The following is a 27,015-nucleotide window of genomic DNA, read 5'->3' as shown; positions in this document are numbered from 1 at the left end:
TTCCCGGTCTTAGGTTTCCTTTCTTTAAGTTTCCTCTAATCTCTTTACTAAAAGAAAAATCAGTACAGGGTCACTTACACAACTATGGACAGAACAAAGATGTAGCCAGTAAGATTTAGCTTCAGTTTTATGTCTGAGGATTCATTTAGGCTCAGGCTTAAGCTATGTTGCTCTTGATTACTTTCGTGAGACTTTACAACACTTGGTTTGTTGTTTGCAGTACAGAGAGGAAGAGTCTGTTTCATTTCTCATATGTTTTTTGAACTGGATTGCAGTAAAAATAATGTATAATTATATTCATTCCAGGTTTGCACTTCAAATAAGAGAAGAAAAAAATTATTTATTTCAAGGACCCAATGTAAAACTAAGGGCTAGGGAATGAGTGTAGAATTATGTGTCTGTCAAAAAAAATTTGAATTTTAAGTCTTGGGTTCAACCCCCTTTTCTTTAAATGCAGGGAAAAATAGTTTCTTTTCCTTTCAATATTGTTTTTGGTAACAAAATACAGTACCAAATGAAGGCCAGCTTTTTGGTCTGCGATTGCATCTCTCTTTGTTATTCATGCTATCCAAGGCAACGCTTAATTATCCAGTGAGGTAGAATTAGCAATTGTAGAAGTTACAGCTTTTCTGAAGAGATGGTGGTAGTAGTAACTTTTCACAGCAATGGGACTGTGTGCTTTGGTGAGACTCAGCTCCTTGCTCACATCTTAACATGACAAATACTTATGTGGGTGACATTCGGGTAGTGGGTGACACAGGTCATTACAGCACAACTCCTGTATTATATCCACCATTAGCTTGTTTGATTTACATGTCTCTTATCGTCTCTTATCTCCTTATTCCTGAGGAAGACTGCTTTGTTATTTTCTTTCTTGCTAAGACCTTGAAGTAATGTTTGCAATTAAATATCTAAAAAAAAAAACCAAAAAACAGAGGACAGACTCTAATGTCATTACGTATCCCACTGGACATAAAATATTGCACTGATTTTCTTTTTGGTAAATGATCTAAAATCACCTAAGGAGGTGGCCCGAAGTTTGAGATCTTCAGGTTTCATTTGTATCTGTGTCATTCAGCTCTGTTTAGTCTTCTGTTTCAGTGAGCCCTCCTGCCTGTGAGTGAGTGCATGGGTGTCTCACATGAAATTTCAGAAGAAAATTCCTGTCTGTCACACCTGAATATTGATAATTCCATACTGCATTATCTGAGATCTGTCTACCCTGTACTTCAACAGGTCTTTTTGCTGTGCTGTAGAGAGGCTTTTAAATGTTTTGTCGGTTTTCTTTAACCTTATGATTGGAGAGAACTTGCAGTTACTGAAATTAAACTGAAAAAAAAAAAAAAGCCTGCCCCATGCACCAAACCTAAGCTTAAAGATTTGGGCCACAGTAAAATGTAATGGTGAGCTCTTAGTTGGCAGAATGATTTTTCTAGATCTGCCTCAACTTTTATTCTGTATTTGTACCCAGTAGCAGCTCTACAGCTGTGTTTTGGAGTGGTACCACAGTCAGAAGTACCCCAAAAGACAGGAAACTTTTCTATTTTTTTTTCCTGAAAAGAGACTGTGCCATCTGGGAGCAATATTCACTATATAAGAGTAATCCCAAAATTTCAGTATTCCAGCCAGTTCAACAAGAAGCTCCAGCCAGTTTCTCAACGTTAAAAACAGTAAGCGTATAGATCAAAGGTGTAATTAGATTACTATTAAATTATTGGTAGTATTAGATGACTATGATTAGATCACCTTTTTCCTAGAAATAAAAAGCTACATTAAAAAACTAGTGCCCCATAAGTTCAAGGCTCTGTGCTACAACTTTTTTTTTTTTTTTTTTTTTCTGACAAATAGTGTTTTGATTGGCAAAGAGAACCATGAGACAGATATGCTTCCTCTGGAGAAAAGGGAAGGGGAGGCTGTTCAGTAACCTACATACACATACAAAATCAGTTGAATTCGGAACTAAACATACTAATACATTTTTTGCTTCTCTTACTCCTTTTAAAATGAGATATCAAAATATAAGATCAGTTCCTAATTTTGCCAAATTTGTTCACTTTCCCTTTTGCAGGTCCCTTTGGAAATAATGTACCAGTTGCAGAACATAGATTTCTGTCCTCACACACGTCTCACAGGCCTTCCGTGGTAGCTGCTATATTCTGAACATGCTCTGTGCAACGCTCATAACATTTACCTGCCTCAGTGTGCCTTAGCTCTTCTGCTGGACAGTGGTGCTGGCAGTGTATGCAAGAATCAGCCATAGTGCTTCCCCTATTCTTGCTTCTTACAAATTGTATTCTTTCTGAGTTGTCTCTCTGCAGTTACCTTCTGCAGTAGCCTGCCAGTAGTTTACTACTTCTGTAGAACGTGTTAATTCAGTTAATGTCGCTGAGGTGTGCTCTGAAATAAGGCATGGAACAGAAATAAAATGGAGATGAATGCAGAGTTGCCTGCATACTTGACAGGTCCCTTTTCAGTAGAATCAGCCTTTTGCCTGAATAAGACCTCATGAATACAGCTCTTTCTGATTTTTAGAAGGAAAAACAAACAAAAAAACAGTGAAGATTATCCAAGCATAACAGGTGTGTTTTGAGCAGCTGGAAGGAACGTAGCCGTGGTCGTGAAGCACACTTAAGCAGGCAGATGAAGCGTCTGAGGGATTGTCTTTTGACCTGGTCCCATTCTTGTTATTGGAACATCTCTTTCATAAAGGTGCTGTGCACTTGCTGCTTGTACAGTGAAACTGCAAGTAGCAGGAAAAGTTTAACTACAGGAGCCAATGAAAAGAGTTGTCCATGCTAAAAGTTCAGGTTCTTGGATCTGGTAAGATTTTGTAAGCTGCCCGGCTTAAATACTAACTCTCTGTGTGGCAAAGAGCTGCCCTAAGGAGCTCTTGTGTTTCTTCTGTTTGTTGGCGGACTTGCTCAAGGAGTTTGGCCATTTGGCTTTTCCTGAATGCTAATGAGAATTCTGGATCTGAAGAGGAAAAACAAGCGTTAGGCAAGCTGCAGTAATTGTCCTCTCCAAATGTTTTCACCTGCATTTTAATGCAGATGCTTAGAATGCTTCTATTTTTGGTTAGATAAAGTTGTTGTTTCTTATTACAGTGTAAAAATATATAGAAGGTAGAATAATATCTTTCTTCCACACAAAGCAGATACTAATTCAATTTTCATTCCAACAACTGTTCAAGAATGTTTGCTGCTCACTTCTCCTGATCCAGATGGCTAAAGCACAGTTGGCAAATTCAGCCTTATGCACTGTTTCTGTATAGCAGACACAAACAAAGACATATCAGGGTCTTGGCACTGGCTCTACATTTGTGAAGATACACACTATATATTGTTATATGTGATTACCATATTGTATCTCTCATCGTTAGTCAACTTAAATATCTATTATATATATTAAAAGGAACAGAACTTAAAGTATAGAAAAGATGTAAGACTTTCCAGCTTTTACCATCCATGTGGTCTGCTCATGTTCGCTTGATTAAAATAAACTAAAATTTCAAAATTGAAAAGCTTTTAAGCTGAGCCTAGTGCCACGCATCCTCATATTGGACAAAAACATCCATACCTGAGTTCTGTTTCTTTCAGAAATGAAAGCCTTTAGTCCAAAGTAAGTAAATAAATAAATAAAATCTGCCTTTACTATAAGATATTCTCAGTTATTTTAAAACAGGTAAGGTAGCAGCCAGCCTCGAGTCTCTTCTGGTGAGCAGGGCCAGCCCCAGCGGCAGCTGCCCAGCAGTGTCAGCGCAGGGGAGTGCAGGTGACACGCGGTGACAAGGCCGTGCCCGTGTGCCGCTGATGGGAGCAGGCAGCGTTTGGCAGCGCCCAGCAGTGAGGACGTACCTGCTTGCAACCTGCAGAACGTGGAAATGCCCAGCTGCTGGAAGCGAATCTCTTGGTGCGTAAGAAAATTCTCGAGGTAGGCTTGAATCTCTGTGATGTGACACTTCAGCAAACACATCATTTTTTCTGCATAAATGGGAGAATAACTGGAGGTCAGCAGGAGTCCTTAAAACACTTCTAAAGCTGTTTGTTGTAATGACATTTAAGGTCGGCAATGACCCGTCTGCCCTCAGCCACAACCAGGGTCACTGCAAGGAATGGCGAAGGGCTTCCAACAACCCTTAATGGTAGCACGGGTGCTTCAGGTAAAGGATGTGAAAATTTCTGCTGAGCGGGCTGCTGGCTGGGGAGCCCGTCCTTGTGTGAGGCACGTGCTGACGTGCAGACTGATCAGCCTTTCATGCTTCACCCATCTGTGAAGCAATGATGCTGTTGGACTCGATCACTTCTTGAGAGTCTGCTCTGCTGCAAATACTTGATGCTAGGATCGAAACAGGTTTGTATTTTCCCTTATTAGAGTCCCTCCTCCAGTCTTCAGTTTCTCTCACATCTAAGGATTAACATCTAGCCATCCTTTTTTTTAAGAGAATGCAGCAAGAATAATCTGGACACCTTTTTCTTGCAAGTCTGAGGTGCTCAGCTGCATAGGGCAAGTATCGTGGGCATAAAACTGTTTGTCTTCTGCAGGTTAAAGTTATGCTCTCTTCATTATCTCTCACCGAAATTTAAAATATATAGACTGCATTCTCAGAAGCCACTTCACTGCTCCTGCTAATCAATCTGAGAGTTACAACAGCAGTGTTTGGTTCAGGAAGATGCTTTCCTCATGCTGGTTGGGCAGCAGAAGTGATCTAAAATTTTGGAACACAAAAACCCTTGCAATTGTCTCTACCAGCCTCGTTCCTATATGTGGGGAATGCCATCACGTTGTATATACAGGCAGAGAAGGTCACACAAAGATGCAGCAATGCCTCTTGTCTGAAACATTCTTATTTCCTTGGTGAGGAGTATTTTACATCATCCCACCTTTCTGCTTAAACCTGTGTTTAAGGACCTCAGAACTGGCTTACGGGCTAGCCCTGCAGAATGGTAGTGCTTGAAGAGGGCAGCAAACACCTGACTCATATCTTTTGTCTGTGGTCCCTTCTCATCTCTTGGCTTTCTTGTGCACTCAGGCACTGCTACGTCTGTATTTCTAGGGTGAGTGGAGGCTCCTTTGTGCTAACAAATTAGTTGAGACCAGATGGAAGATGACAGAGGAATACTAAAGGTTGCTCAGTACCTGACAGCTAGGTCCTTTGGAAAAAGGCTCATTTCACTTCAGACAGCCATAAATAACTTAGAAAGCACAGTCAGTGCTGTGTGACAGTTACCGTGGTCTGTCATGTGCTGGATGATGGAGGCAGCCTGGAAGGATGGCTCGGTATGCTCCAGTTGGCCAGCCAGTCTCACCAAGCACTTCGTCAGGGGTTCATCCATCCGTTGGACCATGCGTAACGTGGCTCCATCTAGGAGACAGAAAGACAGGAGAGCAGTCTGTAAGCAGAAACCCCAGTGCTCTAGAAAAGAAGGTGAGAAATCTGCCAGAACCCATGTGCCTAAATGGGAAATCCTTTACAGAGTTGGAAAATAAGTGCTGAACTTCTGCGTTAAGCATTTCTAGGTTGCAAAGCCTAGGGCCATGTGTTGAAGGCATGTTCTCGGTCGGGTAGGTCACTGGCTTTGATTCAGAGAAAGGCTGTGGGATTTCTGCGTTGCTGGGTTTGTGTTCTGAAAGACTGCGCCACTTTGTGCACAAGGTTCACTCTGGCCTGGTGGGCTCCGTCTGTCCCGCAGCTGCTGGGCACCTCTGGCAGAGTTAAATAAGGCATAAGGCATGTCACTGGCTGCATGGCAGTTACGGCAGATACCAGATTATGGCAAAACTTCCAGCGGATTTAAAGGAGAGACCTGGGCTTTGACTCCCGTTAGGGTTACTAAAGGATGTGAACGCTCCTCAGAGGAAGCCATTCGTGGCGAGGTTGCTTCCCTACCTTGCTTTGTCAGCTCAGCAAGGCAAGACGTCACGTAATGAAGAGAGTCTTCTCGAACGTCAATAGAAAGCATGGCCTGGAGGAGACCTTCAACACACAGGCTCTCGATGATTCTCTGCAACAAGAAGGAGATCGATGTTCAGCACTTCCATCATGTTTTGGTGGTGTCCAAGGGCTTCAGAAGTACTGTGTGTCTCTGGGCAATCCTGGGGGCTAAGACAAGACGATGGAAATCTCTCATCTCCCAGATCTAATGCAGCCAGGTGACAAACGCTTTGAATTGCTTAGAGATCACCTGATTTTAGGTGTTTCCCAGGGCCTGCTGTCTGTGGGATGTTCTCATGATCACGGATCACTCCTGGAGCTCAAATATTTCACTGCTTTATTACCACCCTCTCAGGCTGTATGTTAGAATTAGGCTGTCGTTTGCTAAAGTCCTGGTGCAGAGGTGAATAACATGAGTACTGCAGGGCTAAGCATGGGGAAATGTGGAAGTTCATCAGATTCTCTGCATCTGAGGCTTTGAAAACTTTCTAGTGTTGAAATGCTCTGATCTGCACAAATAGGAGGTGACCTCTGACAAAGGTGAGTTCTGTTTCTGCGGAGGATTATTACAAATTAAACATTTCTGTGTACCCCTTATTTTTTAGGTTGAATCTGCTACAGCAAAAGTGGTTTGGGCCAGCATTATCTCTGCACCGGGGTCTATTTTTTAGAGACCGAGTTGACAACAGATAGGAGACTTAGCCTGTGCCAACCTGGATTAAAAGCCCCTGAGACCAAGGGACGAATCCTGAGTGAGTCACCTGTAGGTGACTTTATTCGGGAAGTTGAATCTCCAGCTCATAGAGAAATCCTAATAATGGGAGCTGCTCACACCTCCATGAGGGAGCTCAGATGACTGTCAACAAAAGAAAGCATCTTTTTTGTATGCTCATTTTATGTTGCGATTTTTTAACTTGCTGCTTAGTGATTGAAGTTGGATTCAAGGCTCCTGCCTTTCAAGCTGCCACAGTCTGTATCCTGCTGGCATAAAAACAACACTTTTTCCCTCTTGTGACAAGGGCTTTTATGTGGTTTAGAGCTGACCCTGGAAACCTGGCACTCCTACTCTTGTCTGTGGGTTCATTTGTGCAGTGAGTGATAAATATGTTACAAGGCACATTATAAAGCTTTTATGAAAATGAACCAGCTCCCTGCTGATGACAGGATGAAGTCACAGAATTTAACTGACAAATACGGCAGTTTTTCCAAAGCAAACTTTGAAAGCATGGTCCATTTTTACTTCTCATGTGGGCCTTGAGTTTGAGGAAATGCATTTCCCTGCAAAAATTGATTTCACGACTATATAGAATTAATGTAATTCCTATCTTTGCTAATATAAGTGAAAAACTTTATTGGAAATTCACATCCTCATTTGAAACTTGCTGAAAGGTTTGCCCCATTCCTCCTCATCAGTCAGGTTCATAGACCCATAGCAAAGTTTTCCTTTTGAGTGGTTTAAATCTATTCCAGGTGGATTGAGTGCTCTCTTACCTCATGGGAGAGAAGGACAAAGGAATGCAAGAATAATCTGTGTCTGCAGAAGAGACATCTTTATTTTGCACTGTGGTTTGGTATTTCAGCCTGACTTGATCTTGATAAAGCTAAACAGAGCACAAGAGCTGCAAGAATGAGAATTAACAATGCAAAAAAAAAAAAAAGAGGGGGGGGGAAGGAAGGGCAAAGATGTTTCTAAGCTTGAAATCAGGTAAGCCACAGAAGCAGAAAAGTTCTTGTTTCAGACACTGGATGTGTCAGGAAAGCAGTCTCTGGAACTAGCAGTAATTGGATAATGAATGAAGGAAAAAAATGTAATTAAGTCCCCAAAAGTGTGTACTAGAAAGTGAAGCAAAGGGCAGAGACAAGGATTTTGGTGCATTCCCTTTCCCCATCCCCCTCAAATTGATTGTTTCTAGTGGCACTATTTGATCAAGGTGGTAGAAATTTGGTACTTCCTAAAAGTGGCTAAGAGAACCGAATATCCTTTAGAGGTGAGGAGAAGAGAAATGCATCTGTGGATATGGATTTCATTAGAAGCAAATTCAGCAGTAGAGGTCTGTAGCATCTTGGCACAACAAGCATCTGGCCAAACAGACATAATATACATCAGTAGCTGGGAATATATTTAACAAACTGGGAGTGAAATTAGATCAGTTTTGAACCCCATAAATAGATAACTGAAGGCATCTGAAGAGTGAGAGCTAGGAAGTCAGGATTCAGTTTCTAACCAACCACGGATTTTCCTGGATTAAATAGTTTGGAATATCTTTGCTAGAAATATGTTTTATATCTATGATGTGGTCATTCAAATTAGGTAAACACATCACTTATAGGAAAAAAAAAATAGACATTCCTTGTTTTCCTTAGCATGTTTGCATTGTATTGGAAAAGTAAAACCTTTCCCCATGGCACATCAGGTCCTTTTATTCATACAGTTTTGTGCAGAGTATACTTAGCATATGTTTTATAAGCAATAATAATAAAATCCTTCAGTGGGTAATGCTGATTTTATATAAATGTAACTGCAGCATCCCAGGGGAAAAAAAAAAGGGGGTACCCACCTGCCTGTTTTTGGAAAGGCTCAGGTTTTTGATGATACAAGCAGCATGGCCAGCAATCACAGGGTCTGTCGTGTGTGCTGACAGGAGCGTCCCCAGGCTCTGCAGCAGCTCTGCACAGACCAGAGCGTCCTGGGAAGAGCAAGCAGTATTTCCATTACACCCTGTACAGACAGTGCCAACGCACAGCAATGCAACTTTGCAGCAAAATGTGAGAAGGGTATTACTTAGTTCATTTAATCCAGCAGCAAAACAGCTGCACCCAGTGCGTTTCCTCCCAAAACATGGTCTAGTGACTGGCACTTGCTATAGAGAGCTGGAGACTCTAAGGTCCAGTTTTTGCTCTTTAAATGTCTAGAATTTATTCTTCATTTGCCGCAACTTGTTTGCATCAAACACTCCCCAGGGGCTGCTGTGCCATGCAGGCAGTAGCTGTTGTAGCCAGGGGAAGGATGTGTGGTCCTGAGTGGAAGGAGGAGTGGAAGGCAAAGGGAGTACTTGGAGAAGCAGCAGCAGCAGCACTGTGTCCTTCAGTACCCTGGCAATTTACCTTCCCAACAGTAACAGAGTTCACATTTAGGACGTTTGGTGGTCAGGCATCAATTTAGTAACGTGCTCTGACCGGCATCTTCTGAGATGATACGTAACTTTCTCTGCTCTGTGGTGGATATTTTAGAAGGACTTATACTGAGTCCCTTTCTCCCTGAATGTACTCTTCCTCCAATCACCATATTGATAATAAATGGATCAGACCTCACAGTTTGGGTCACTGCCCAGGCAGTTTCCTCAGTAACTATGGATTAAGGGAACACTGCTGGTTGCAAGAGAAACCTGATCTCAGCAGGCTTTGGGTTAGGTCTACAGTTGAAAGCAATGTAAGATTTCCTCTTGGGATATTTTTTCTTTCAGTCTTTCCTTAAGAATATGAGTTCTTTGTGCAGTTCTCATGTTCATTAGTAACAGGCTATTTTATTCACGTTACTTAGAAAATGTGACATTGGCAAGTGTGTTCAGTGTAAAACAAGTCATCAGTCCAATATACAACTGAGAAAAATGGAGTAATTCTGAGTCTGGAAAATGTCGGGATCACTGAAGCAACATGAAAAGGTCTTTAAAAATAGTGTAACATGCATCTTTTTTTTTTTTTTTTTTTTTTGCTTAGGTTAAATCACAAAACTATATCTTCTTTTCTTTTACCTTACATCTTCACTTATGTTCATTTTAAGCACTGTCACAACCAGCAATCCTAAAATGGAAATAGATGGAAAAGGCAGTACTATGGCTAAACTCAGAGCATTGAAAGATTCCTATATTCAGGTATGGCTGTAAACTTTCTCTAGTTCTACTTTTCCTTCTCTTCAACAGTAGAAACTACATCATATTAGATTATCCAATTCAATTACCATTAGTGACTGTTTTCTGTGCTTTTGGACTGTGTCTCCTTTTTTCTATATAATCCCATTGACTACAGTACCATTATTTGATTTGCTGCAGCCTGAGAGGAGGAAATTGTCTACAGACTCTAAATGAACTTTCCAATATATAATGACTTCCCGGCCAAGCTTCTTCAGTTTAGGTAGCCCTACATCAGCAAGTGACAGTACTCTAAATTCTGCTGAACCTCGTTTTTTGGCTGTTGTGCAGCTGGGATCCAGATTTTGTCTCCTGGCTCAGGCCTGCACAGTGAGGGAACCATGAGCGAATCTGAGTAGAAGTGGTTTGAGTGGTTCAAATTAATATTGACCTAGTTTCTCCACAGATTCAAAATAAAAGAGAAAGGAAAAGCATTCCAGCAGCACCTATGCTCAGAACTGCAACTCTGTACTCAACCTCCCTGGGGAGGCAGTGCTTGCCAGGGTTAATATTATCTATCCCCTGTTTGCTAGGTAGCGCGATGGGAGCGAAGCAAAGTTCTTTGCACCTGGAGTGGGAAGTCTGCAGCATCACCTGGAGCTGACAGATCCTCATCGTTCTTACTTCCAGGACAGGAATGTGATTTAAAAGGCCATTTCCTACAGAGACTGACTCTTTCCTTAGTGTTGTAGGGCTGGACTGTCCTTTGGCTGAGTAAAATTCCCCTGCAGGAGGGAAGTTGTCCAGCGCTTGCTGGGAATCGCTGTCAGCAGCCAGGCCAGGGGACCAAAGGAAAGGGGAGGGGAACTCATGCAAAGCGCTCGTGGAGGTTTGATTCGTGGTAACGAAAGGGCAGATGAATTCTGCTCTATTGTCTCTTGTGTGGCAGTTGCAATAATTCAAGCATCACTTGACTTGGTTGTAAAGGTTAGCTTTGTGCGGCGTTTTGTTTTCCAACAGCTGTTCCCATGGAGAAATTCCTCTTTCAGGCACTCAGAATTCAGTCTGGGTGAGTGAAAGAAACCTTGAAAAGCCTTGAAAAACCAGGCCAGAGCAGGCACGGAGGTGGGGAGGCAGGGTGTGAGGAAGGAGAGGTCAGCCTCTTCTCAGAGCGTGCGGGCTCGCTCGCACAAAGCAGCCACGCTCGTTCCTTGGGGCCGGCCCTGTTTGCTCACTAGAACAAACCTGGAGATGTAGTAATGTTTTTGCTGTGCAAATAGCCCCCAGCTAACTCAGCGTAGTTCAGTGGTAAGCTTGCTGAGAGCAGATTGTGTGGGGCTGCAGGAGGCAGTTCACACGCCACGAGGGTGTTTGGTGCTGACGCGGCCTGCGCAAAGCCTTTGGGAAACTCTGTGCTGCTTCAGAGGTGTTCAGCTTTCCCAATTTTTCCATTGTGTCCCCGAGTTAGAGGAGGCTGGATTTGGCTTGTACCGTGCTGTGTACATGTAACAAGGCGTAAGGCACTCCAGTACCCTGGGGACATTTCAAATCTCAGCCACAAAAAGCACTAAGGCCAGCTGTGGCTACCCAGGCTGTCACTGCTGCTTAAAGCAACCTGACAGGAAAGGTTCTTGCTTTTTTTTCTCTTTTTTTTTCTTTTTGTTCTTTTTTTTTTTTTTCTGTATCTGACCAAACTCTGTCACTCCTAAGAGGTTACAGTTAGCTTAAGATACCTACCAAAAACCTTTCATGTCCATGTTCCTAAGGATGCCTTTAAACACTGTAATGGAAAAGCATATTTAAAAATAATAATTTGTCAATCGCTACTTACTGGTTTTGCTGTTTCATGTGGAGGTTGAAAGTACAGCAGGAGTGTCTGTTTTGTTTGTTTGCTGTAGTTTATCTCTAGTCAGACTTTGTGCGTTTGCATGGTATTGCACTGCTAATGGTGGTGTTTGCCCTGAGTGTGGGCAAAGGAACCATCCTGTGTCTGAGGGCGTGAGGAGACATGGGAAAGTCCGAGTGAATTAGCTAAAGATAGATAGGCTTTTAAATTATCTTGATCCTAATTAAAAATAAATAAAAAAATAAACCTTGAGACCTCTTGTCCAAAGAGCAAGGGGAACACAGTGAGTAGTGCCGGGTGGCATCCGCTCAAAAACCTCATCATTTGGGGCAGAAGGGTTGGGAGGTCTCACAAAGTCTATTGGTCATTCACAGGATGTGTTTCATTGGCAGATTTGCCCTAACTGTGTTATTGCAGGCAGTGGCCAGAACTGCTCTTTCCCCTAGGGTCTTGAGAGACGAGCTCCCCTACCTGGTTGTGCGGGTGCTGGGACAGTATCCAGAGCAGGGCGACGGATGCGCGCTGCACGTCCTCGCTGCCAGAGGCCAGGAGAGAGCACAGCTTGAGCAGGACGTCCTGGGAGACCATCTCAGCCTGGGTGTCCACTGGTTTGGGAAGATGATGATGAAATGTGATGAGATTAGAAGGGACATCCCAATCTCTGTGGGATGGGACAACGCTGGGTATTTGGCTGTAAGAATTAAACCTCATTTGTGGGCTCCTCTTGCCAAAAGATCAATGCAGGTTTGAAAGCAGCTTTGGACACCCTTCGTTTTGTGTCTGAACCTTGGTGCGAAGAAGCGAGGGGCATTTTCTGAGTGCTTCATTGGCCTAAGGCCTGGTGGGAAAGCAGCAGTTCCTGCTGCACAGACAGAAAGGCCTGCCCGAGCACTGCCTGTCTCAGTCATGGCCCTTTTACAACGCTTGCCCTGCAACCTCAGCTAGCGCGCCCTGGCACCGGAGGCACCGCCAGAGCAGCCAGCAGATGGATCCCCAAAGGCCACAGAGACCACGCCAGGGAGCGAAGCAGCAGTGCCTTCACGCCCAGCTCCGCAGTCACTGTGACAGCTTGAAAATGAGGTGCCTCTGCAATTGCTAGATGAACACCTCTGCTCCGGACCCTAAGGCTCTGGCACTGAGAGTGCGGCTTCTCTGCTTTCATCTCCAGAGTACGCTGCAGGAATGGATCACGGGCATTTAATAGGACAGGATATTTTAAGAGGATGACAAATGCTTGGGAGAAAACTTTGTTTAATGACAGGCAGATTCATGCCTTGGGAGAAGGCAGGCCCCTACTCAAGCAGCAATTTCAGGAGACATTCTGTGCTAATCAGGTTTAATGACTGGGGAACACGGAAGGGAGAGAAGGGCTCTGTGCATGCACGACTTGTGCCGACTCTCTCACGTTGGGTACTGCTCCTCCTGCCTGGGAGCTCTGAGGCAGGTTTAGCTGGGCACGCTGCACCTCCTTCTTCCTATAACATCCAACTAAAGAGCAGAAATGAGTGTCTCTGCTTTTAATGTGAAAGGTTCCCAATTCACCCTGCTTGCTTGGAAAGGCAGAGAGAGAAAGGAAAAAGTGTGTTTTGTTTATCTCCAAGATATTACTTACCACTGGTGGCCAAATTTCTTAGGCAAACACATGCCTGGCTTGACACCTGCTTGTGCCAAACAAACAAAAAAAAAAAAAAAGAGAGAGAGAGAGAAAAAGAGTGGATTCAATAGTGCATGGTCTTGGCTATTGTACTCAGAATAAATCTGATAACACTAGCAAGCTACCACATTATCTTCAGAGCACAAGTTTTTGTACACTTTTTTTTTTGGTCAAAGTTTTGATGAATTTGTTTTAACTTCCTCTAGCATCAGTCATCCTGTTGTTGATGAGGAAGAGACAGTGAGGTTCAGTTGTTGGTTTATTTTAGAAATGTCAGATCGATTACAAGAAAATATATGGACTGAATTTGTTTTCCTCGTTTGCTTTTTTTTTTTTTTTCAACTAGGAGGGACTACACAGAATTTAAAGTTCTCCCCTTTAAATCCTGAATTGGATCTTACCGAAGCTTTTTCAGTGTATGGCTCCCAGCAAAGCAAGATTTTCTAGATGTTAGGCTTTGAAGCCATATAGTCAAAGCTAAGTATACTGAAAGAGAAAGAGAGAGGGAGAGAGAGGGAGTAGTAGTAGCATAATAGGTGCTCCGGATACTTGCAGTCACAGACACAATGATCAAAGATAGTGAGAGCCTGAACAGAGCATTTCACACAGAGAGTTTCAAGTTTAAGGAAAATAGGTAATCCTAGCCTAAAGGAAGTGTCCAGGACTTCAGTGATTTCCCTTTTTTTTTCTCCATATGTAGCCCTCATAGAACCAATATATGTTTAAATGTATGTATCTTTCCTCATGGGGAAGATGCCACAGAGGCTTCGGTGCAGTAGATAAGTGGAATTGTGCAAGGCTGAAACTGGTAGTCGAGTTTTATAGCTCTGCTCTGATGCTAAACCTTCACACAAAATAGAAAGCTACAGCTTTACCTTGTCCACAGGGGAGGATAAGAGAGCGGTGAGTGCACGGAGCAGAAATCTGTCGCCAGTTCTCAGCATGGCTTCGTGGTGCTGAGCATTCGCTGCTATGTTACTCAGGGCAGCACAGCTGTAATACTGCAGACAACCGAGAAAAAAGTGGGGAGAGAAGCAGTCACACTGATGACACTGAAGAGCGTAGAAGTAAATCAGGGAAATGCTTGGATTGAGAACTGATGAAAATAAAGTGGCTTTTCATCTTCAGGTATTTTGTTGGGTAGGCATGATAACAGTCTGAGTGGGTTCCCTCCAGGACAAGCAGCGGCAGTCATGCTGTGTCAGTGCATGTTGCACAAACCCGTGAGGTCCCTGGGTATTTGGGAATGTGCCGCACTGCTGCAGCTACCCCGCTGCTCACACCTAAGTTAGCTCACCTACATCTGCTGTATTATATGTATACTTTGTTTTACTCAGGCTGGATGTAGTCACTGCCCTAGCATGCCGAGAGATCATTTTCAAAGGATTTAAACATTAACGCTAGGGAGGATTATATATATTTAAGCGTGTATTACTGGGGAGGTATAATTAGAAGAAACAGGTTGCACTGCAGAGAAGGAAATATTAAGATGAATATGAGGGAAAGCAATTCCAAAGGCTCCAGCACTTCAGACTTTTACTAGAGAACTGAACAGAGATAATAAAAACAGTGGAGGAAACAATCCTGTGCTTCTCTGAATGAATGAAATAGCGGATTTTAAGCTTTACAACTCTGATTTATAGTTTTTCATCAGCTAACTTTTAAACCAAGAACCAGATCTCTGTTAAGTATGCAGAACCACAAAGAGGCGTCTGGGGTAGGCATAAAATAAGGTTTCCCAGGCATCTATAATAATGAGAAAAAAACACTTTGCAAGTTATGCTTTTTAAAACTCTTAGTAAAATTGCTTAGAGTGGAAGATCAAAGGATGCCAAAAAAGCAGCGGAACAGGCCTATCAGCAACTGGTCCGATGGTCCAAAAGATGCAGAAAGGTAGCTGCAGAACAATTCTGTGCATGCTTTAGTGTGTGCTGGCATTATGAACTTTCTCCTGTGGAGCTAAACAAATCACAGGTTTTGAATAGATGGTGTCTGACCAAGCTGGGTTTTACCAGGATGCTCTCACATGCCGCCCCACTTCTCTAGAGAAACCTTCCCCTCTCTCCACCTTTCCATTTCCCAGTTCTGTGGTTTGTGCTCTCCCTACAGTCACACTGCTCCTATTTGAAACTCTGACCTGTCTGAGCCATACCTGCACTTCTGAGTCAGGAGACTCCAGCAGAAAGATGAGAACCGGCAGGGCTCCTTCCTTGCATAGGACCTGTTGGATCCTCTCTGCCATTTAAAAAAAAAAAACACAAGGTGCTGTTAGTGTGTCCATTCCCTTCCCTCCCTCTCGTCTAGAGGCATCATTCAACAGGTATATGCACAACTGTCAGACACTAGTGAGTGGTGATGCTTATCCAACTTTCAGAGCACGGCATTGAGAGTTTGTACAAGACAGCAGTATGCAGTAATTTTAACAAAATGACTAGCAGGCTGACTGATTACGCCCTTGCTGGTTTTCTGCCAGTCCTGTTCAGAGAATCACAGAATCATTAAGGTTAGACAAGACCTCCAGGATCAAACCATTAATCTGAATTGTTGGAGAATCTGAAAAAACTCAGGTACAAAGTTTGCCATGATTTCCATGTAAAACAAACAAAACTTAAATGAAATTCTGAATCATAGCGGAAGTGTAATAGCCAACGGTAGCAGTTCTTGCCAACCACTCTCCCTACCATATAGAGATAAGAGGCATTACTCAGGACTGTGCTATCTAGTTGTGTGGCACAATGAAGTCATGTAGATAGGAGGGATTTCATGCTGGCTTGTTTCAGAGCTAATGTATGGTGGTAGTACACGTACTGTTGCAGAGGACCAAATGCTGCTTTTGCTGAAGCTGTTAGCAGAAACCCCAGGAGCTTTTAATGAGAAGAACAGAAGGTCCATAAAATCTATATTTTGAATCATCCAACATCAAGTTAGGGACACAAGTCAAACAATCCTAGAGCTTGACATTGGATAAGCTTCTGAGATGGCTTCAGAGTACCAACAAATGTTCTGCTAGCTTTATAGACCAAGCAATTTCTTTAATTTCTTTAATAAATGATTTTTTTTCTCTCTCTTTTAACCTCCTTGAGGTTGAAAATCAAGTCTTCCTATTTGGGGACTACACAAAAAAGGGTCTGCATTAGCTAAAGACAGGCCAAATTGAAACCATCAGCCTATGTGGTATCATCAGTGAATACCATAGTCAAAGGAAATCACTTGTTGCTCGGATAAGCTTTTGTTCTTGCCTTAATTCTTCTGAATTATGTATTTTTCTATTGGTGAGATGTTTTCTTTCAGCAATTCTAACTAAACGATTAGTCAGAAAGTACCTGATCGTGTGAGGTTGAGAATTGCACCAACTGCATTTTGTTGGACTCTGGGATCATAGGAATTGGCAAGAGACAGCAGGGGTGTAACTCCTCGGGCTGCACCAATAGCATCTCGGTTGGATTCTGGGGAAGAAAATCAGAATAAGGAAGAAATGTGACATTGCCACACGGTATCACCTTACTGAGAATCAAGAGCAGGACATCTGGCAGGACTAGATTTCTTTAGAGTTCACTTCTCTGATTCTTTTGTATAGATCAAAACCTCTCTGCATACTCCAGGGAACCTCTTAAAACTTTCAAGAGCTCAAAGCAAAAGACACTAACTTGTGATTTCTGTATTTGTCATAGATCACAGCTGGTTCACTGCTTTTGTTTTGTGAGTGGGACGGTTAAGATAAAAGCAATGCAACTCCCCTTAAATGGGTTAGCAAAGTGTCATGCTTGCCTTGTATCCCTGTTATGTTTGACCAAGCTATTCACAAGGTGCTAACCAAAAGCTATACAATTAACTACGGATAATACTGAAGTAATTTAGCAGGGTGTATTCAGGGCCTTCTCTCTTTGAATGTGTCTGTACCACCCCAGGGAAAGCTACAAACAGTGCACAGGTTTCTTAAAGACAGAATTTGCCTTAATTACTGGAATTTGAAAAGATTCTGCTTCACTGAAGTGGTGATACTTCCTTGCACGGCAGTGTATTAGGTTGTACAGTTGTGTTCACCATCCTGGAGTACAAGAAGAATTTAAAAAAGATCTGCAGAGTCCCTTGAGACCATTGGATTAAAAAAGAAAAAAAAGTAACTATAATACTTAAATACTACTACAAAATACTATATCAAATACTATATAATGTGTTTATATACTGTCTAAATACATATACTGCATATGATAAAGTTATACTATGCTAGGAAATACAATTTAATTTATAAAAAAATCTGCTTTTACTTCTGCTCCTCTTGTTTTGGACTTACTGTAGGTAGCCTCAGCTGAGTCTTCTGGAAAAGAGTCCTTCCCTCGTGCTCTTCCCTACCCCTCTGCCACGAGGCCAACAAAACATTTGCAACAAATAACCTGCTGCCACACTGAGATCGCTATGGCCCTCTTCCACTGATTGTATCTTATCTCATTTACTTATAAGCATGCTAATGGCATGATTTTGAAATAATGTGTTCTTCTTTGAAGTTGATGACTTTTAAATGTGAACTAGACCAGTGAAGATTTCTCTCAGTATCACAGTGTTCTGCAGATTTCTTCACAAACAGAAAAAGTAAAGTCCATAGTATATATTGTTCATTGTTTATTTGAGCAAAACTGAAGTCCTTTGGAGTTTTATTTGAGTATTGATTTATTTATGTACATTTCTAGACTGTTTAAACAACGGCCAGTCTCTGAAGGCTTGCTAGAAAAACATGAAGCACAAGAAAGCAAGAAATGTGAAGGTATTTGGATCAGATCAACTCCTCGTGTGCCAACTAACTTAGAGAGTTAAGAGAAAAAAACATTACTTGTATATCTGGGGTTGTTCTATACTGGGGAACTGACACACACAGATGATCCAGGATATCTATTCAAGTATACTTCAGCTGAGATTAGCTTAGTGTTCCAGAATAGTGTTCTTTTCTTAGTGTTCTTTTTGCCTTCACATGTATATTTTATACTTAAGGAAATACCTTTCATGCTGAAAAAAATATTTTCAATTTTGAGTGAAATAATTGTTTTGGGAAAAGACGTGTATTTAAAAATAGCCGGGTCACATGGAAAGCAATTACACTGGTGAAATTTTCAGGCTGAGGGAGTTGGGGTTGTTCAGCCTGGAGAAGAGAAGGCTCTGGGGAGGCCTTACAGCGGCCTTCCAGTGCCTAACGGGGGCCTGCAGGAAAGCTGGGGAGGGACTCTGTCAGGGAGTGTGGTGGCAGGACAAGGCTGTAAACTAAAACAGGGCAGATTTAGATCAGATGTTAGGAGGAAATTCTTTACACTGAGGGCGGTGAGGCACTGGCACAGGCTGCCCAGAGAAGCTGTGCATGCCCCATCTCTGGAAGCCAGTTCTGTTTCTTAAAGAAAAACCTTCGAGGTGCGTAGTGACAGGGAAACACATATTCCTATCCTACTCTAAAGTAGGACAGTCAATAACATCTAATCAAGCTGGGTTTGAATAACTCACCTGGAAATCTGCATCTATATATTCTTTCTTTCCACTTTGTGTGTTTGAAAGTTCTTCTGACAGTACAGCTTTGAATGTGCGCTGCATCCTTTTTGTTTAGCTTAGTGCAGAAGTTCAGGCCTCCCTACACTCTTGCTGTGAACATTGAATTCTGCACTTATCTACTCTGAGAAGAGTTCTTATCCCAGAACCGATTACTTTCACTCACAGGTTGAAAAGCTGCAGATAACTGCAAATGTACGTATGTCCTCTTCCTGTGTGGACAAATGCTGGTGTTGGACATGCTGGTGGACAAAAACTGACCTTGAAATCCTTTTAATCTGAATGGGCTTGTTTGCTGTTTTTGTTTTTAGCTATTTCTGGCAGCTGGTCAGTATCGGACATTGCAGTTCACATGTATAACTTGCAGTCACATTTCTAAACAGCTTCACTCTGCACAGTCTTGGATGCTTATTGCAGCAGAGTTAAGACTCGTTGCTATTCTTGGATATATAGATTTAGTCACTTCAAAACTATCTAAAGGATCTTCCTGATTTTGTTCTGCTTCCATATTTATCTTTTTAAAATCATTCTGAAGCATGAAGGGCATACTTGAAGGCCATGACCAAACAGAATTCTCAAGTGGACCCTTTAAGATATCAGAGTCTGTGAGTTACAATTAAAATAAACTTTAGTGAATTGCTTCTTGCTTTAGTCTCACGGTGATAGTAGCAAAACATATTCTGAAAAATAAATAAATGTATCCAGTCCATGTAAAGCCTAGTTAAGCTGAGACAGAGATCTTCAAACCTTCTCTAAATCCCAGGCAGCAACCCAGCCTACGTGTTTGCAGCACTGCCTACCTCTTTGTTCAGCAGATGACTTCCTATACAATTTGAAAGCTTCCTGAGTGTTTAACATGAACTACTTGTGCTCAGAAGTGCACTAGCTTTTTTAAGAGCATGCAGTAGTGTTAGGTGACCAACCTCAACAGAGAATGAAGGCAAATTGCCTCTGTAGTGGCTGAGGGTTCGCAATAACCTGTGTTAGACAGAGACATCTAGGAGGGCCAGAGTGCCTTCAGGACTACAATATATTTGGGTTCCCAAAGAAGTCCCTTCCTTTGTGCGCTGCCTAAAACAGGCAAAGGGATCTACCTTTGTAGATCTTCAGGAGCAAAACTCCACTGACCATACATAAAGAAAGTCCTCCTATTGCAGGACATCTAAAATTATAGTGATGAGATGATTAAGACATTCAAATAAGGTAATATGCATTCCATACAAAGTAATGTAGTATACAGTGTACTTAACCTGACTGTAATAATACACAATGATTAAAAATATTTTTCAAAGGGAAAAATATTTTAAAACCTGCAGATAAATGAAAGATGGGATAAAATGCAAATCAGCACTTTAATGTAGTTGGATCCTGCTTATCCCCCTTTGTAACATAAGTACCTAAGTGAGAAAGTTACACATCCAGCATGCCTCTTTCACCCTTCTGGGAGACCAATGTGGTAACTTTTCTTTCGGTAACTGTGGCTGAGCTTTGTTGCAGACCTTTAACAAACTGATGTCTGCAGGAAATAGCAGCAGAGGAGGAGAAAGACTTAAGTGATTAAATCAGTTGCAGGATGATAATATCACCATGATGCAATCATAAAACGAGCAAATGTAATCATCAGATGTATCACACAATGTATTTCCCTGGTTGCCACTGTAAAAAAATTGGTGAGACCCCAACTGGAATATTGCACATTTCTGGCTACCTGTATTTCAGAAGAAATTCAAAATGCAACTTCTGCGGCATTTATGTATGTCTTCTGACTGTAACAATGCTTGAGGTATGTGGTATCCCAAAACAGCAGATGGAATTGCTATGTTCCATTTCTGGAACATATACTTTATGCCCAGAAGGGCTATGAAGATAAATGAAGAGCCTCATCTACAAGAGGAGTTTTAAATGAGCTTGGCTGAGAAAAAGATCTTAACCAGAATCTCAACAGGTTGAATTACTGATATAAGAATACTAAAATCTGCTGCTGCATCTTTTGACTCAAAGCAATTGCAAGTAAGTTGTGTCACCTTGAAATATGTCATAAGAGTTGAATGAATTCACTGCAGAGGAGAAAGGGAAAGAACAGCACACTCACCTGAAACAGCCAAAGTCATGGTGCAGGCACAGGAATTACACTGGACAGTGGGATCCTCTGACTCAAGTAGGTCCAGAATTGGCTCAAGTAAACCCATTTGCACAACCAGTTCTTTGTCAACTATTCATAAATTCAAAAACAAATGGACAAACCAGAAAGTAAACAGTTAATGCCTTTGTGGAAAGAATATGTCTTCTTCCTTTGATTGCTTTGGGGTATATATTATGCTTACGCAAAATGGACCTAACATAGAAACAGCCTGAAAGGCACTCACAGTCCCTTAGCTTGGTTTGCTTATTTATCTTCAGACTCATGAAAGAGTGTAAGAGATGTTCAGAGGCCATAGTTCAGCTGCTCCCAAACATTTCTGCTAGCAAGCCTGTTTTCAAACATAAGGTTCATGAAAATACAACTGCTGTTTTCCAACAGGTTCACAATTTACTCAGATGCTCCCCGTTTTATTTCTGAAGTCTACCTTAATTTTTTTTTTAACCTGTAAATAGTGACATGATATTATTTGCAGCAAGATCCTTGACAAAAAAGAAAAGGAAATACAAAAAAATAGTTTCAATGAAGACTAATCTTCTGTTTGTAGGGGATAAAGTGATAGATACCTGTTGTAGTCCAGGTGCCAGGGAGAGCAGTAGTAGGTGAAATAAGTTCTCCATTGAGGTGCTGTGGGGTGTTAATGCCTTGTCAATCAAACTGTATTGGAAGTGTGTCACCTGCAGTTCCCAGGCCCAATCTCAATTAAGTGGGCCCTACTAGCTACAGAATAGAGCAAATTCTACTAAACACCTAAACATCTTTTTTTTTTTTTTTCCCAATCTGTAAGCAATTTGAGACTGAGGTTCAGTTAATAAATAACAGGGAAATGAGTACCACCTCATAGGCTGAGTTTGTTTTTGAGCGCTGTACCTATTGCTTCAAAAGTTAAGTGGTGGGCTCTCAATCCAAGAATGAGAACAGCAAAGTTATTCCCACATCAGCCTGAGAAAAAATTATCAGCCTTTGCACACAGATCCAATATTTCTTGCCACATGATATAGCATTGGGGGCCAAATATATCCTGATGACACCAGAATCTATGTGGCTTGCAAACAGAAACAGACTCACACCTGTCCCATCTAGAGCGCAAAAACAAGAATTCGGATTTGTGTAGACCTAGCTATAGAGATGTGCCCTACTTCTGCACTAAGTCTTGCTGAAGAGAAGCTTTTACACCAGAACAGGAAATATTTTGTTAATTACTCACTATTTCCTTCCAGCAAAAAGTTGACAAGGGACAAGGAAGACATCTGTTGCACCTCCAGGTCAGCAGACCGTAGTAAGGCATAGAAGGGTTCCAGATGCTCTGCTGGCAGGGGAATATTCACTGCAGGAATGAGAGGAAACACTCAGGAGTCTCATCCTTCACCAGGGTTTCTCACTTTTTTCTGTCTTGGGCCTCAGGTGCTACCATAAGTGGGCTGAGTGGTGTTCCCATCATTTAAACTATAATGCTACTGACAAAACAGGCCAAAGTTCTTGAAAAGGTTTTGAATAATCAAGTACTTCAAAAACATTATGGGAAGAGAACCAACATGCCTTGCTACCAAACAGGTCATTCCACCTCATAGCAGATCCTCATGTTGTGGCGGTCTGCACTTTTTAGCCAGAACAAATACATGGGATAAAGCTTGAGGTAAAACAAAAATAAACAAACAAACAAATAAATAAATAGCATTCTTCTTGATGCTGCTATTTCTGCCTTTATGTAGGACCCAAACTCTTGCTGGAATTTTATTTGGCGTATCACGGCCGACTTCTACTTGTTTAAAAATTACCTCAGGAGCCCAATGCTCCCATGTAGTAGTGGGTACGCAGCATAATGTTTCCTCCTTGTCTCCACTACAATCTGGCCTCCAGGGCTTTGTCCTCTTCCAAAAAATTATATAATACAAAACCTCAAAAGATCACTATGTCCATTTACTGCCACCAGACTTTTAACTGCATTGCTCTCAGGAGATTCAGAATACACTGACTCTAACTACTTAGGATTCTGCTGATTTTTTTTTCAGAAGTATTATAATTAAGTAAATGACAATCTTTTATAATGATCAGAGATATCTTCTCATAGCAAAACCTAGCATGACTCTGCCTACATGGCAATGACACCTTTTCCATTTCCCTTGGCAAGCAATACAGCATGAAAGAAAAAAAAAAAGATTAATGAATCTAAGGAAGTTTCACAGTTTGAAAAGATAGTTTTATTTATAATTATGTGAAAAAATTTCTAATGCACTGAGATAACTTACTGTGCTGGCTCATGTGCAAGTAATAGAGAGCAGCGGACTGCTGTAAACCCGGGTTTTCTGAGAAAGCTAAGGTCCTCAAGGCTTCCAGAGGGTCCTTTCCAAGTGGTGACATTTCAAAACCTAAAGATATACAGTTATAGCGCAGACTCAATTACACTTGAAGAAGGATAGTTCACACAGAGAAATTAAAGTTTACAGCCAAAAAACACGTAAAGACTTTTGTACTGCAACAACCCCACATAGACCATCTGTCCTTATTCATGTTTCCAGGAGCAGCTGCAATAAAGGAACCTGGAATAACCTGTCCTTGGCAATGACTCTTACGATGTTCTTGAAATTAGTGATTGGAAGCAAGATAAATTATAACCTTTAGACACTTTTATGCAATCTAGTATAAATGCAGGTGTTCTCGCTCTCCATAAAACTCTTTATCTCTTCCTGAATCGCAGAAGATCTTTGTTAAAATATATCTACTGAAAATGGTGTTCTTATAAGCCATAGAACAGGTACATATTTTTAATTTATTACTTTTTATTATTGCTGTGGTTCTATTGCACTATAATAAAGGATTTAAGGGAACAGCAACATGGATTGCAAATGGACTTGCCTCAGGCTCAAATTCCTAGCATGAATCTACCTCTTCTTGAGAATGACAGTAGGAATAAACCAGATATTCAGTAATAGCCGTCAAGAGTACAGCAACAGCAGTCACGCATGACTTCTGTAAGTCACTGTATGATGTGCTTGTAATGCATGGAATGGAACAGCAAAGAGGGGGGGAAAAAAAAAAAAAAAGGGCCATTGAACCAATGCTCAACAGTATAAACTGTTGAAAAGTAATGTAGTATAATTCACTGGTGGAGCACACAAGTTCAAGATGTATTTTTAGACAAGAGATTAAAGCATTATTTTAAAGATAGAAATATCTCTTTGAACAAACCAAGATCCAGTTGCTTTACTTCCCATGGGATAACAGAGATGTGAGAGATGTGAGAAGTGTGAGCTTCCATGCCTCAATGCAAAACTCAGACAATATCTCAAGCCATTAGAAGCCACTGACATGTCAAGAGTAACAAACTCCTACCTTCAGGGTTAGGTAAGTGTTCCACAGAAGAACTGCTTCATATAAAGCTCGGTTTTGTTTAATAATTAACAACAAACACAAAGGGAAGGCCAGTGTGTGTAAGGTTTTAGAGAAAAAAACAACACTCTTGCTGTGGTCTAATTCCATTCCTCACACATTGACTATCTGAATCTCCCACGCAGCGCTGCATTTTTACCTACATATGACGTCAAGCATTTGCTGCCCTAGCTAACAACTGAGTGTGACCAACCACAAAGTCTTTCCTTGCACTCAAACTGTCCAAATGTTGGTGCTCTGATTGTTATAATTTTTCCAAAATTGAGGATGGGTTTGCCTCATCTTGGAATAAAATACATAGGCAAGTGCTAAAGAGGGATGTGTCTTGGTTCTCGTTCTGAGATTTCTGTGCTTCTGTCTGTCTTGGCAGCAGGATTTGGTCACTCAGAGAATTAGCCCTGGTTCTTCTTCCTGTGTATCTGCTCTCACGGACATTGGGACCTTGCTGAGAGCCTCTGCACTGCTGCCACAAGGCTCCCTGCTGCTGTACCCCAGCTCCTCAGGGGCCAAGATGGACCAGCCCCTTGTAGACCCCTCTCAGACAGTAAGGGATTTCTCAGGAAGACATACACTTACTCTTTTCAGGAAGCACCCATGTGGGTGCTACAGAGGGCCATATTGTTCTCACTGTTTTTTCCAGACGATCCCTTCCTTGCACCTGATCTGTCAATTGAACTGGGATACTGTCAAGGCACTTTTACATGGTCAGGAGCATGCTAGTCTTTGGAGGAAAATGTTCAGCCCTGGAAAAACCGTACACAAAGCTGAAAGGTCTAGTCCTATTCTGGATACGGACTTCAGGATTTAGCCAGTGCTTGATAGGCAACAGTCAGTGAAACACATCAACAGCACGGGGACCCCGGCACTCACAGAGTAAGGACAGCAGCTGAGGCTAATCCATGCATGTTCCAAACAATCAGCATCAAAACAGCCATTCCAGAGGTTATTCCATGACAGATCATTCCAAACAGCATTAACTGTGTCATACCAAGGGTAAATGTCTCTCCTGGTCCACCTCACAAGACGGTTTTATGTCAAAAAGGCCAGTAAAGAAATAGTAGTTTGTGGTGTCCCGCACCCTTCACGCAAATGAAAGTAGAAGGCTCTGCAATTTTGTCTGTTAGCTTTAGCCCAAGGTTGTTAAGCTTAACACAATATGTGTGATCAAAGCAAAAACAAACAGGAAACTGCCCCCCATTCAAGTCTGAGACAAGAAATGATTTTAGGCTGGACAACTAACAAAATGCACTCATCCAGGAAGACATTCTGTGATTGTAGGAATGAAATAATAATAAAAAAGCTTTCCTATTAATACATTGTATCTTAGGGAAAGATAGAGAGGACACGCAAGGAAGATAAAGAGGGGGATTAGAGAGTTAACATGTAAAGCAGAGGAGATTTATACAGAGTTATGGGATCTACTTTGATTCAAGCAGAATGCCATGATTGTGTTCAAGCCTTGTCTGAACATTTCCACAAAAGCCCTTACTGCAGACCATTTTCTTGCAGTCTGAGAAGCCCTGGGAGCCCCTTGGCACTTGTCCCAGGGTGACTTTGACCTTCCCCACGTACAACGCAGGCACCCTCAGCGCAACCCCAGGTGTGCTGCAGCCGGTACAGGGACGGATGTTCACAACTCAGCCAGAACCACGCTGTAGTTTGCCTGTAACAGCCCAGGGCTCCTGCAGTGTCATACAGCCTCTTTCCAGCTTTGTGACTTTAGTGACACTCAGAAAGTTAACTTACCAGAAGGACTTGCTTTTAAGAAACATATTTACATGGATTATGTTTTAACAGTGGTGGCACAGCAGAAAGGGGATGACCATTTCTACCCAGACCAACGGCTATGCCACTCCAGCTCTAGGTGTCCCATACACACAGTGCCCTGTAGCTCTGCCCTTTCCTACACCACCAAGCTGCTCTATGCCATGCCAGAGCAGCTCAGACAGCAATCTGTTCTCAACCCCCCAAAAGCATCTCCTTGCCCTTTCACATCCCTTTCAAACAACAAGTGCTCCTACCTCTTTCGATATGCTGCAGAAACTCCTGTGCTGTCACCCGCTCGTGAGGCTGCAGGATGGGCTTGTACAGCTGTCTGGCTTTCGAGCTGCTCTGCTTCAAGCAGGAGCATTTGATTATCAGAGTTAAGCATTCCTTGATGCTGTGCACCAGCTCCGAGGACATCCTCTGAACAAAGGCCACGAAGTCGCGCAGCAGCTGCATGCACCGGCCACACAGTTGACCCATTCTCGTTCCAAAGCAAGATGGAAAGGAAAGAGATGGAGCAACGAGTTTCTTCCCAGCTTGTCCACACTTTGCAGTAACTTGCTGTCTGGTGTTACAGATGTCAACCCTACCCTGTGTGCAGCTGCTGTAAAGGAGACAAGCTTCTACATCCAAGCAGATACATTGCACAGCGGGGCTGGCTTCTGTAGATCTCCCGGAGCCTACAAAATATTATTCCAAAGGCCGGACCCAAGCCATACTCAAACGCCCTCCCTTTGCTTGAAGAAAAATCAGATAATGACCTAAATTAATTCTGTGGAGAACAAGCAGAGTTTAACTGCTGGAGTATCCACCAGAGCTTTCGTGAGGCTGGGAAGGCTGCGGAGCAATGAAAAAAACACCTTCAGATTCTGCAAGGCAGCCTTCCACATGAAAGGCAGGCACCACCTT

At 42.1% G+C, this 27,015-nt stretch overlaps 1 protein-coding gene across 2 annotated transcripts; it reads right to left on the bottom strand.

Moving 5' to 3' along the window:
• Positions 1-63: 63 nt before the first annotated feature.
• On the bottom strand, positions 64-27,015 carry LOC310896277 (uncharacterized protein). 2 transcript variants are annotated; one of them, XM_083828387.1, is made up of 14 exons: positions 26,361-27,015; positions 23,199-23,318; positions 22,157-22,276; positions 20,902-21,021; positions 16,604-16,726; positions 15,433-15,515; positions 14,156-14,281; positions 13,239-13,284; positions 12,098-12,231; positions 8,491-8,619; positions 5,888-6,002; positions 5,228-5,362; positions 3,855-3,980; positions 64-2,973 (listed from the first exon to the last, which is right to left on the bottom strand). In XM_083828387.1, exons 1-14 carry the CDS (start codon positions 26,584-26,586, stop codon positions 2,852-2,854), a joined length of 1,725 nt encoding a protein of 574 aa, XP_083684513.1. In that variant the 5' UTR covers positions 26,587-27,015; the 3' UTR covers positions 64-2,851. The 2 variants fall into 2 exon arrangements, with proteins under 2 accessions (XP_083684513.1, XP_083684512.1); XM_083828386.1 differs by lacking the exon at positions 64-2,973 and having other exon boundaries at positions 3,063-3,980.

This window comes from Anser anser (genome assembly GCF_964211835.1).
Source record: "Anser anser genome assembly, chromosome: 3".
Lineage (NCBI taxonomy): Eukaryota > Metazoa > Chordata > Aves > Anseriformes > Anatidae > Anser > Anser anser.
Note: the sequence above shows the minus strand (reverse complement) of the source record. Positions and strands in the feature narration are given on the sequence as shown.